Below are 13,444 nucleotides of genomic sequence, written 5' to 3'. Positions count from 1 at the left end.
TGGCTGCGGCGGTTGGAGGGTGAACCAACGGCAAAAGGAAGACCTTTTTCTCTGTCTCTTTCTCACTGTCTAACTCTGCTGTCAAAAAAAAAATTATGGATGACAATTTGACTAGAAAACCTGTATATGGGTTAAATCACCATTTATACATTCAATTATTATTTATAGCTGTTGTCTATTTGCCACTGAACTAGAGTCTTTTTGTTTTTTATTTGTTAAACTTCTTATTTGGTGAAGTACTAAGCCTTTTTATAGTAATGTAAATGTACAGTCTTACCTCAAAAAACTAAACAAAAAAAATAAAGGAGTAGAAGGAAAGAGTAGGGAGGAAGGCAGGAGAGAGAGGAGGGGCATACAATTATGTTCTTAGACTTGTATCTACAAATCATATTGAATCTGTTAAAAGTTAATTAAAATTAAAATAAAAAATGGAACAAGGTAAATTGAAAGTATGTTATTGCAAAAAAAATTAAAGGAAGGCAAAAGGGAGGGAGGTAAGAAAGAAGGAAAGTATCATATTCTTGGAATTGTATCTATGAAATTTATGAAACCTGTTCTCTGTATTAGAAAAGAATGGAGGTGAGGGGGTAGGGCAGGAGGGCAATAGTTGTGGCCCTGTGTTCTTCAGAACCTCCCCTGCATCGGTTCTCTGCCTTTTAGCTAAGATCAAGTACAGAACCACCCTCTGCATCCTAGTGTCAAAGAGTCTGGAAGGAGCATCACCTGAGTTTGGCTTATATCACTAGATGATAGGGTACAGTGGCCAAGAACAGAAGCTTGCTGTTGGCGAGATTTGGCATCAGAACTGGAAAATCCCATTAGCAGATCCTTGGGCAAGTGACTTTAAACTCTTTGAGACTCGGTTTCTTACTTTGAACAGTGGAGACAGTGCCTCCTTACACTGTGGTGGTGAGTAAGTGCGAGAGTAATAATAGTGTCAGTTACAGGGATTGCACTCACTTCCTGCCAAGTCCAGGTGGTCTAATGCATTAGACAATTAATGATCCAGCAGATCATTAAAGTGGAATTGTTCTGGCTACTTCTGAAGGTCAGAAAAGAACAGAGTAAGAAGTGGTCTTCTCAGACACCTGTCTGATTCCCTGCTGGTGAGAAGTGTTGCAGGGGTGTGCGCCCTGAAGGTGGGTAGGGCCCAAATCAACACACTCCCTGTCCAGGCTCACAGCAATGCAGCGTGAATGTGAGTGGGCCCTGCACAGGCCTGCAGTCAGCCTGGCAGCCAGCATCCCCCACCCCCCCGTCTCCTTGCAGGATGGACCTTGCAGCTTATGCTGAGCTGCTGAAAGAATTTGGCAGCCAGGTTCTCAAGAATGGGAACTTCTCTGGCCATCAGAGAGTATGATGAAGCCAGATTCTCTTGTAGCTGTACCAGTGGGGTAGGTGTTTGGGTTTTCTACCAAGCGTTTTTCTTTTAAAGTAAATGGGGACTCTGCTGCTTACATTTTCCTTTCATTTGCTATCATACCACCTACTCTGTTTTCTTTCTCCCTCACTTCCTATTTACTCTTTCTACATTGTGAGCTGAAAAACTGAAGGGAGAATGTTAGTGCAGTAAGGGAAGTGCAGAATGAAATACCTGGAACTGTTGATAAACACAGTAAAATGTTTTCTCTGTCTGCTTAAGGGATCAGAGATCTAGGATGGCTGAAGCCCCAAACCTCCTTATTGTCATTCATTCATCTTTTATTTTAAAAATTCGTTTATTTGGGGCTGGCACTGTGGATGAGCAGGTAAAGCCACCGCCTGCAGTGCCAGCATCCCATATGGGTGCCGGTTCGAGTCCTGGCTGCTTGACTTCTGATCCAGCTCTCTGTTATGGCCTGAGAAAGCAGTAGAAGATGGCCCAAGTCCTTGGGCCCATGCACCCATGTAGGAAGACTGGGAGGAAGCTCCTGGCTCCAGACTCCTGGCTTTGGATAGGCACAACTCTGGCCATTGCAGTCATATGGGGAGTGAACCAGCAGATGGAAGACCTCTCTCTCTCTGCGCCTCTTCTCTCTCTGTGTAGTTCTGACTTTCAAATAAATAAATAAGTCTTTTAAAAATTTATTTATTTGAGAGAAAGAGACAGAGGTAGCTCACTTTCACTGCTTCATTTCCCAAATGCTTTCAGTTGCTGGGGGCCCAGCTAGAGCTGAGAACTCAATCCAGATACAACCCCTTTAACCCAGGCCACTGCCTCCCAGAGTCTGCACCAGCAGGAAGCTGGAGTCAGGAGCAGGGCTGGGACATGAACCCAAGCACAGCATGTAGGACCTGTGAGTATTAACTGTGAGACCAAATACTTGCCCCCATGTCATCTTGATTACCCATGCCAGTTTCCCCTGGCCATGGGGGCATGCCACCAGCACTGAAGTTCCTTGTCCCTTGCCTGCCTGTCCCACTTTTAGGAGACCTGTTTTTTTTTTTTTTTTAAGATTTATTTTTTGACTTGAAAGTCAGAGTTACAGAGGTCTTCCATCCGCTGGTTCACTCCCAGTTGGCCACAACGGCTGGAGCTGTGCCAATCTGAAGCCAGGAGCCTCTTTTGGTCTCTCATGCGGATGCAGGGGCCCAAGGACTTGGGCCATCTTGTACTTATTTCCCAGGTCATAGCAGAGAGCTGGATCAGAAGTGGAGCAGCTGGGACTTGAACCGGCACCCACGTGGGATTCCGGCACTGCAGGTGCCAGCTTCATCTGCTGTAACACAGCACTGGCCCCAGGAGACCTGTTCTTTTTTTTTTTTTTTTTGACAGGCAGAGTGGACAGTGAGAGAGAGAGAGACAGAGAGAAAGGTCTTCCTTTTGCTGTTGGTTCACCCTCTAATGGCCGCCACGGCCAGTGCATTGCGCTGATCCGAAGCCAGGAGCCAGGTGCTTCTCCTGGTCTCCCATGCGGGTGCAGAGCCCAAGGACTTGGGCCATCCTCCACTGCACTCCCGGGCCACAGCAGAGAGCTGGCCTGGAAGAGGAGCAACCAGGATAGAATCCGGTGCCCCGACCAGGACTAGAACCCGGTGTGCCAGCACCGCAGGCAGAGGATTAGCCTATTGAGCCGTGGCGCCGGCCAGGAGACCTGTTCTTAATCATTGTAGTGTCACGAGGATCCCAAGGAGTTTTGTCGATGTAGATAATGGATATAAGTATATAAGGTCATGGATATAAGTGCAGATTAGAAATTAAAATATGTAATTACTGATTTATTAAAAAGATTAATAGCCTATTTTATTTTTATGAAAACTGTACTTTCAGAAAGTTTAGTGAGAAGAATGGCATATTTTTGCAAATCTCCTAATGTCTGTCTTAATATAAGACAGCTTGCTTCTTTTGTCTGTTGCTGAATTTAGCCTTTTGGGATATATATCATATAGCTTCTGCAATGTATGCACTTCCCTGTATGCCTGTGCAAGCAGGAGTAGGGAAATAGGTACATCATGCTTTAGTGTTGTGTTTTCTGTTGCTGCTGTGACAAATTACTCCAACTTCAGTGGCTTAAAACAATAGAGAGTTATTCTGTTACAGCTCTAGAGATCAGAACTCTACAGTAAGTCTTCTGGGGCTGACATCAGGGTGTTAGTGGGGCGGGTTCTTTGTGGAGACCTTGAGGGGAGAGTGTGTTTCCTAGGCTTTTTTCATCTTTGCCTGTATCCTGAGCTTTTGGCCTTGTCCTCCATCTTCAAAATGTGTCTTTCCATTCTTTTCTCCATTCTCACCTCCCCTGCTGTAGTGATGTCTTTCTCCCCTAAGGACTTCTGTGATTGTATCATAACCTCCCCTTTTCAAAATCTTTAAATTAATTACATCGCAGAATCCCTTTTGTCATAAAAGGTAACATTATTTGGTGGTCATTATTCAGGAAAATAGGTTGGCCTTGTGAACCACCTGAAATGGTCTTGAGGACCGCTGGTGGTTCCCAGTCAATCCTTTGGGAACAATTGTTGTACAAGGAACAGAGGTTGGCATCTGTGGTAGGCTCACAGCTTACACTTGTATTGAGACATGGCCCTGAATTAAGTCACTGAAACATTGCTTGCACCTCCTACCTACTGTCATATTGATGTCTATACTCTGGGCAAACTTGAGTTGATTGTAGTTGGCTTGTACCTGTAGTTTCTGTTGTTCTACCTTGTCTTGGGATGGATAAGAATTGTGTCAGAGCTGGACCAGAGCTCTTTATCAGGACAAAACATTCATTTCCTTAAAGAAACAGTGTTGTAAAGTTGACTGACCCTACACTGTCTGCTGAAACTACTTGTCATGACCACTATGGGACTTCTGTCTGGACCCTCACATGTTGCCTTCTGTGGGACCCTGCCGTCACTATTATCCTTGTCCATCACCTGTGCTTATTTTTATGCCACTTCCAGCAAACATAAGGATTCAGGGGCATGTGATTTAGTTAAGAGAATAAGTACTCTTGGGGAGGGACCAAGAAAAGCACAATGAGGGAGGGAAGACTCCAAGTAGAGGTGTTATCTAAAATAGAGCCAGATTCTGCCTAATCCCACAGGGAAGTCTGGAGCATGAATTATACCACAGAGCTGGTTCCGCTTTGAGGCAAGAGAGCTAACTTTTGATGCCCCTGTCAGCTAATCATTGCTTACAGGCCCCTAGAGTGAGTGAGGCTGTATTAATATGCTTTTTTTTTTTTTCTGACAGGCAGAGTGGACAGTGAGAGAGAGATACAGAGAGAAAGGTCTTCCTTTGCCGTTGGTTCACCCTCTAATGGCTGCCGCGGCTGGCGCGCTGAGGCCGGCGCACCGCGCTGATCCAATGGCAGGAGCCAGGTGCTTCTCCTGGTCTCCCATGGGGTGCAGGGCCCAAGTACTTGGGCCATCCTCCACTGCACTCCCGGGCCACAGCAGAGAGCTGGCCTGGAAGAGGGGCAACTGAGACAGAATCCGGCGCCCCGACCGGGACTAGAACCCGGTGTGCCGGCACCGCTAGGCGGAGGATTAGCCTATTGAGCTGTGGCGCCGGCCTAATATGCTTTTGACTAAGTGGTTTAAAAACCGAGAGTTTGTTCTTGACTTTTCTGGAGACTGGGAAATCTAAGATCAAGGTGCTAAATGATTTGATTTTCCTGTGAGGGCATTCTCCCTGGCTTGGAAATGGCTGCCTTCTCACTGTCCTGGCATGGGAAAGAAAGGATGAGAGTGAGAATCAAGCTCTCTTATGCCTCTGCTGTCTCTTCATGAGAGCCCCACCTGTATTAGTCAGCTTTTTGTCACTTTAGCTAAAATACTTGCGAGGAGAAACTTAGAAGGGAAGAGGTTTATTTTGGCTTACAGTTGGAGGTCCATAGTCCAAGACTGAGCAGCCCCATCAGTTCAGGTGTCTGGTGAGGCCAGAAGATGGCAAAGAAATAGTCACATGGTGAGCTAGGAAGCAGAGACATAGGACACATTCTTGGATGGTAAGAGCTCTCTTGCAAGTACTACCTTTCAAAGTCTGACCCCAAAAGATCTAAAGACACTTCTGAAACATGAAAATTACGTCAAGTCTCCACTCTTAATCCTCAACTATTAACCATTATCATAAGACTTAGGGGTTTAAATATCTTCATGAGTTTGGGGAGCCGAATCCTGTTTAAACCATAACACCATACTCTTTCCCTCATGCAACATAATCACTGCCCAAAAACCCTGTCTCCAAATATTGTCACATTGGGAAGTAGGGCTTTAATATGAGTTTTAGAGGCACTACTCAGTCCGTAGCACGGGTGCAGCTTCCTTGGGAGCACTGTTATTAGGTTGAGGAAGAAAATCTCTGCAGAACTTGGTGCTGAGAGCTGCTAGTTGCAGCCAGCAGTCACTGCAGCTGGGAGTGTCTGTCCCAGGTAGGGTGTCTGGGCTGTACACAATAGCATCTACTACACTTGAGGTCATGGCTATCATGGATCCCTTGCTAATTACCTGCAGCCTGCCTCACTGTATCTTGTGTGTTCATACCTCCACTAGAGGGAATGATGAGCCATGGAAGAAGCTGGGCACACAGAACAGTAATGGTGGGGACAGTAATAGAGATGACTTCACTTTATCGGATTTTTGTGCTTATTTGCATTACTTTACTTTTTTACAGTGATTTGTATTCTTTGCACAATTAAAATTTTAAATAGGGCAGGCTTTTGGCTTAGTGCTTAAGACCCCCAGTTGGATGCCTGTATCCCATGTCTGAGTGTCTGTGTTTGAGTACTGGCTCCATTCCTGATTCCAGCTCCTTGCCAATGCACACTCTGTGAGGCAGTGGTGGTGGCTCACCCACATGGCAAATTCTAATTCAGAGTTTCCAGCTTCCAGCTTCAGCCTGGCTGAGCCCCAGCCATTGCAGACATTTGGGGAATAAACAGTGGATAGGAGCTCTGTCTGTCTCTTCTCTCTGTCCCTCTGCCTCTCAAATGGGTAAATAAAATTTAAAATTATATATTAAATAAAGAGGAGCCATAAGCCTTTCATTTCTCCCTTGTGTGTCTTACATACATTCCAGTACTTCCGGGCTTCTCTTGGCATATTGTGGTACATTTTGCAGCTTTCTTCTTCCAACGTGGTGTCAGCACTAACCTTGCTTCTTTATTACCCCTGGATCCTTGAAGACGAGGCCCTTGCCTTGCCATGTTTTAGAGGGTCCCTCTCTGGTCATCCTGTGGCTGTACCCTCACCAACCCCCCCCCCCCCAGCAGGAATCTGTCAGGCCAAGGCCTTGTATATTCAGAGTCCTTGACTCCCCCACTGGATGCACACTTGAGTATCAGGATCCTGGAATAAGCTGCCTATAGGAAGTGTTCTCAGGCCTCATACAGATCTCTTAGCCACAGCCATTGTTCTGAGAGCTCACCATGAAGGTGGTGGGATTGCATGTTCTGAAAGGCCTATCCCGTAATGTGCTGTGCACCCACACGACAACAGGATGCATGCTGAATGGTTCACCCCACACCCACACTCTCAAAGGTTTGTTGGAAACTCCTGTCTTCAGAGACAAGTCACCATTTTTGCAACATCTTCTCCAGTGGCCTCTAAAAAAATAAAAAGTTTTGGAGAACAGTGGAAGATGGAACCACAATGTTCAGAACATTTGTCATTGAAAGATGGGAACAGAGAATTTGAGAGTACAGAAGGACAGATTAGAGTTTGCAGGTGCTCCAGATCTTCTCAGGGCTGTGAGGGGCCAGAATGCTCATAGAGGTAAGTGAGATGTTTCCTGCTGAAAGCCTGTTTGTGATGGCAACAGCCAGCACCAGAATGGTGGCCTTCAAGGATTGTTCTCTGTCTTCATAAACTGATTTCTTTACATACTACTGGTTTGTTCTTTCTCACAGCGTTCCCCCAAAGGAGTTGGCTGTGCTGCTGTGCAACAAATCCAATGCATTTTACAGCCATGGGAAATGGAATGACGCATTTCTTGCTGCCAAAGAGTGTCTCCAGTGGGATCCAACCTATGTGAAGGTATGGGACCATGATGGCAGCTTGCAGTGATGGCTGCTGGCTCCTTCTTAACCTGCCTCTTGCCTCTCCTTTCTTTTTAAAACTAACATGCTTGGAGTGCTTCTCCTTCGGCTATCTTTGCACTTCAGATTGATGGCCACAGAGCATGTGAGCGTTATTTGGGAAAAGTAAAAGCAGTGATGGCCAAGCATTGAAGTGCACTTGTCAGGGAGAGCAGAGCTTGGTCTTGTGACAGGTGGATAGCAGTGGAGAGTTTGGAAGAACTCATTTTATTCTGATTTAGGTACACCAAGACCCATCATCTGTTCATGGTCTTTGCTGTTGTAAGCCCCAGTTTAGCAGATTTTTTTTCAGATCAAGCTGGGTGGATGACAGGTTGATAATTTTTCAGAAAGTATCTCTTACAGTAGAAATCAGCGCCTATGGAGGGATCAAGGAAGATTGAGAAGCCAAAAAGAGCCTTTAGGATGGTTAACAAAGGTTGTTCACAAATATCTGGTGGTTTTTTTTCAGCTGAAATGCCCTCAGTGGCCGTTCTTCAGGGTACCTTCACCATTGTTGGTGCCTCCAGGCAGACAAAGGAGTGGAAGACACCATCCCAGCCCTTGAGGATTTCACATTCAAGCTTGGGAGAGAAATAGCATGTTTGTCCAAGTCAGAGGTCTTAAAGAGCAATTCTTCAGCCCTCTTAGCAATATATTATTGTGTCTTATATTAGTTGCATAGACAATTTATAGAGAGGTTCCATGATGAAGTACAAAAGGCGCAGGGTTTTCTGTCTTATGCTGTTGTGTTATTTTGACAACTTGACTGGTTTACATTTCTTTGACTAAGCCTTAATTTTCTCCATAGTCAAATGAGATAATGCCCTGGAGTTGTTTGAGCATTAGGGAGACATTAAGTAAAGCTGTTGGTACACAATACATAGAGTTTTTATTATATCCTCAGTTGTCTGCATTTCATATGTGACTACTAGAAACAGAACACAATGGGAGGTGTGGGAGGTTGGACCTATTGATTATTCCAACCCCAGGAAGGATTTGGATATTCTATATTACAAGTAGGTATTGACTCTCTTTTTTTTTGACAGGCAGAGTGAACAGTGAGAGAGAGAGACAGGGAGAAAGGTCTTCCTTTACAATTGGTTCACCCTCCAATGGCCGCTGCGGCCGGTGCGCTGCGGCCGGCGCACCACACTGATCCGAAGCCAGGAGCCAGGTGCTTCTCCTGGTCTCCCATGGGGTGCAGGGCCCAAGCACTTGGGCCATCCTCCTCTGCACTCCCGGGCCACAGCAGAGAGCTGGCCTGGAAGAGGGGCAACCGGGACAGAATCCGGTGCCCTGACCAGGACTAGAACCCGGTGTGCCGGTGCTGCAGGCGGAGGATTAGCCTGTTGAGCTGCGCCAGGTATTGACTCTTAAACCTCTCCTATTGGAGTATGGATACTGCAGAAGTTGTTGACTGCTTTTAAAAATAAGGGTGCATTTTAAAGAAATTCTTCCCAAAGGCACTTAAAATATTCCTGTCATCTGACTGGGCAAGGATGAGGAGTAGTTGGGTTTGGCTCACATTCCTCAGGTCGGAGGCTGTGGCTGTGACACAAGAGGCTGAGGAAGGTCCTGAATAATGCTCCAGGATTCTTTCTCCTGTGACCATACCTGCAGTACCTCCTGACAGCACAGCAGTCAGAGCCACTTCCTCATACCCCTCCCTCTCTTTTTAAAAAAAAAAATTATTTATTTATTTGAAAGGCAGAGTCACAGAAAGAAGAGAGAGAGAGACAAAGATCTTCTATCGATTGTTTACTCCCCAAATGGCTGCAACTGCTTGTGCTAGGCCAGGCTGAAGCATGGAGCCTGGAACTCCATGTAGGTCTCCCACATGGGTGTCAGGGGCCCAAATGTTTGGGCCATCCTTCACTGCCTTCCTAGGCACATTGACATGGAGATGGATCAGAAGTAGAGCAGCTGGGACTTGAACTGGTTCTCATAGGGGTTGCTGGTATAGCAGGCAATGGCCTAACCAGCTGTGCCACCATGCCGATCCTCAGTTCCCCATTCTTAATTTTACGGTATTTCTTTTCTTCTCTGCTCTACTCTTTCCATTGTCCTCTGTAAGCTAGGATTTTTTGTGTGTACCATTTTTTGATGTGTCTGGGACCCTGTGATGAGAGACTAACAGGAGAAAAGCATACAGATTTTATTTGGTATTAACAAACTTTCCTGGAAAGTTTGATGTGCTGAGAGCTTATGTACTATGTTTAACAAAAAGCAATGCATTGTGGAGACCCAAAAAGACAAAGGAAAAAGGTTTTTACGTTTCCAGGGGCATCAGAATTGTGAGAAGGTAAATATATGGGGGAAATTAAAGGAGGGTTAAAGGCTAAATAAGCAAGGTTTGGGCAGGTCCACCTTCCTCATGACTTCGTGTCCACAGGATTCCCCTGGAGAAGGGGGTTTATGGCAGGCCTTGTTTCTTAGGAGTTTGTGCTTTTAGTCAGTTAAGGGATGCACTGGGAAGGCTTCTTTTCATGTTTGTTGAATCTCAAGTGATTTCAGCACAAAATAATATTCATACCAAAGTGCCATATTTTAGAGTGGTATATTCTGATCTCCCTCCAAAATAAAAAATTAAAATTCAGTCTGTGGAAGTCAAAGAAATGCAATATTTTGTACCAGCTTTCCTGGTTGGAAATAAAACAAAACACAAACATTCTTTCCCTCTTTTTTTGATTGTTACTTGAGGTCCTCAGACTTTCCATTGAAGGTTAAATCAACAAATAGATATCTAAAAAACTTGAAGAATTATTACATATTTGAGGATATAGATATGTTTAATGTTACTGGACATTACACAGTGTATACATGTATCAAAACATCACCTGGTAGGGAGTTCCAGGATGGCAGAGTAGGGAGGGAGCTTACTGCTTTAATCCAGGAGATGATAGTTTAAAACAAGTGGAGAGAGTACAGTCTCAGGGAAAAGTTAGGGAGAAAATGGCAGGGGAAACTACGCAAATTAGAGGAATGTGGTAGACCTACGTGGAGGGCGTGGATGCCCACAGCTCAGAACCAAGCAGCCAAGAGCCTGTGCACCAGTGTTGGAAAGTGAAGTGAGACCAGACCATAGCAGCCCAAGCCACTGGTACTAAAGCTGCAGGAAGAGCCTAAAGGGAACTTGGCTTGGAATCCTGTGGAGGATAGTGTACTTGCCAAACTAGAGGAGGAACAAAGGGGGGACACATTTCTCTCTCCCCGATCACTTTACAACAGGGTGTCCCATAACAAGCCAATAGAGCAGATGCCATTTTGAACATATGTAACAGCTGTGCCAGCTTGTGTCCATGCCCAGCAACCAGCTGAGTGGAGACTCCTGACTCTGATGGGGAGAACTAACAGGGGACTGGGAGCTGGTGACTGTGGGAGGCTTCTGTTCTGGAACTGTGGGGAAAAAAAATCAGACTGTGTAGGAGACCTCATGGTGTGGCTGGGACTTTGGACAGTCACTGTAGGAGACTTCACATGCTCAGGGCTTCCTGGTTACCTGATGAGGGACATTGCTGGGGAATCTGAACTTACCTGAAGACTGCATAGATCCTTTGTGTGGTCCTGGGGACAGAACAGATAAATATTATACCCACTGGGGCTGGCGCTCAGGCACTGGTCTCCTTTGAGGAGAAGAGCTCAGCTGAGCAGAATAAACTTCCCTTCTGATTACAAAAAAAAAAAAAGAGCTTTACCATGCCAAATGTATGTCACCTTAGACACGCCCTTAACCCTGGAGAACTGAACAGAGCTCCCTGGCCACACCCACTACAAGCTTCTAGATATTCACTGAAAGCAGACACTCCACTTACCTACAGAGGAATAGTATAAAGATAAAAGCCATCACAGCAAAAAAACAAAGAAACCAACGAATATCTCCACAGATGCCGAACAACAAATGCGCCAATTCAAGAAATAAGAATAAGAATGACAACATGATGCCAATACCAGATTGTGAAAATGATGAGATGGAAGAAATCCAAGAAATGGAATTCAAAAAAATGATCATAAGATTACATAGAAGTAATTGGAAGCAAATGCATGGACTACTGAAATCTGTGCAGGACATGGAAGAAAATTTCTCCCATGAAATTGAGATCTTAAAGAGGAAGCAAAATGAAATGAAGAATTTAATAGGACAAATAAAAAATGCAGTGAAAACCTTAAGAACAGAATCAGTGAAGCAGAAGATAGAATATCGGACTTAGAAGACAAGGCACAGGAAATTTATACAGTCAAACCAAAAACAGGAAGAGGAAATCAGAAAACTAAAAAACACTGTTGGGAATCTAGAGGATACTATCAAACAACCCAACATATGGGTTCTAGGAGTTCCTGAAGGCATGAAAATAGAGAAAGGACTAGAAGGACTTTTTAGTGAAATAATCACAGAAAACTTCCCTAATCTGTAGAAAGAATGGGACATCAAGTACAGAAGGCACATAGAACTCCTAATAGATGATCAGAAAAGATCTTCACCGTGACACATTGTAGTCAAACTTTCCACAGTAAAACATAAAGGAAAGATTTTAAAATGTGCACAGAGCAATGCCAGATTACTTTCACAGGATCTCCAATTAGACTCACAGCACACTTCTCATCAGAAAACACAGGCTAGGAGGGAATTGCAAGATATATTCCAAGTCTTAAGAAAAAAAAAAACTGTCAACCCAGAATACTATACCCTGCAAAGTTCTCATTTATGAATGAAGGTGAAATAAAGACCTTGCATGACAAACAGAAACTGAAAGAATTTGTCACCACCCATCCAGCCCTGCAGAAGATGCTTAAGGTTGTGCTGCACATGGAAACACAGAAACATGGTCATCATCACGGAAGAAGGTAAAGGAAGGAAATCTCCCAGTAAAAGTATAAAGCAATTCCAAAGTAAAAAGTAGGAATATTTATGGGAAAATGGCAGGGCAAAGTCGTTAATTATCAGTAGTCATCTTGAATGTAAATGGCCTTAACTCTCCAGTTAAAAAATACAGACTGGCTGAATAGATTAAAACACAAAACCCATCTATTTGCTTCCTACAAGAAACACATCTCATTTTTTTTTTTTGACAGGCAGAGTGGACAGTGAGAGAGAGAGAGACAGAGAAAGGTCTTCCTTTACCGTTGGTTCACCCTCCGATGGCTGCTGCGGCCAGCATGCTGCGGCTGGCACACCACCCTGGAAACACATCTCATTAACAAAGATGCATGCAGACTGAAATTGAAAGGATGGAAAAAGTTATTACATGTCAACAGAAACCAAGAAAGAGCTGGCGTAGCCATCCTAATATCGGACAAAATAGACTTTAACACACAAACTGTTAAAAGAGACAAAGAAGGACACTATATAATGATTAAGAGATCAATTTAACAGGAAGATGTAACTATTATAAATGTAGATGCACCTAATTACAGGTAACCTGGCTATTTAAAAAAAATGTTAAGGGATTTAAAGGGAGATTTAGACTCCAATATAGTAGTATTGGGGGACTTCAGTACTCCACTTTCAGCAATGGTCAAATCAACCAGACAGAAAATCAGCAAGGAAACAGCAGCTTTAATCGACACTGTAGACCAAATGGACCTCACAGATATCCACAGAATTTTTCATCCTACAGTTGCAGAATACACATTCTTCTCACCAGTGCATGGAATCTTCTCTAGGATTGACCACATACTAGGCCATAAGGCAAGTTTCAGCAAATTCAAAAAAATTGAAATCATACCCTGGACCTTTTTAGACCACAATGGAATGAGCTGGAAATCAGCAACTCAGGAATCCCTAGAACATATGCAAGCACGTGGAGACTGAACAACATGCTTCTGAATGAAAGTGGGTCATAGAAGAAATCAAAAGAGAAATAAAAACAAACTCTAGAAACAAATGAATATGACAGCACAACATAACAAAACTAATGGGATACAACAAAAGCAGTGGTAAGAGGAAAGTTTATAGCAGTAAA

The 13,444-nt window shown here is 44.2% G+C and overlaps 1 protein-coding gene across 1 annotated transcript in view; it reads left to right on the top strand.

Moving 5' to 3' along the window:
* The first annotated feature begins 1,270 nt into the window (after positions 1 to 1,270).
* The window catches only part of TRANK1 (tetratricopeptide repeat and ankyrin repeat containing 1), a 108,409-nt gene continuing 96,235 nt past the window's right edge, over positions 1,271 to 13,444 (top strand). Inside the window, 2 exon segments of the mRNA XM_062179716.1 lie at positions 1,271 to 1,398; positions 7,314 to 7,440. Coding sequence (XP_062035700.1) covers positions 1,271 to 1,398; positions 7,314 to 7,440 — 255 coding nt within the window.

The sequence above is a fragment of the Lepus europaeus genome, chromosome 2, assembly GCF_033115175.1.
Source record: "Lepus europaeus isolate LE1 chromosome 2, mLepTim1.pri, whole genome shotgun sequence".
In the NCBI taxonomy this organism is placed as follows: Eukaryota; Metazoa; Chordata; class Mammalia; order Lagomorpha; family Leporidae; genus Lepus; species Lepus europaeus.
The sequence above is the reverse complement of the archived record's forward strand: the minus strand, read 5'-3'. Positions and strand labels throughout refer to the sequence as shown.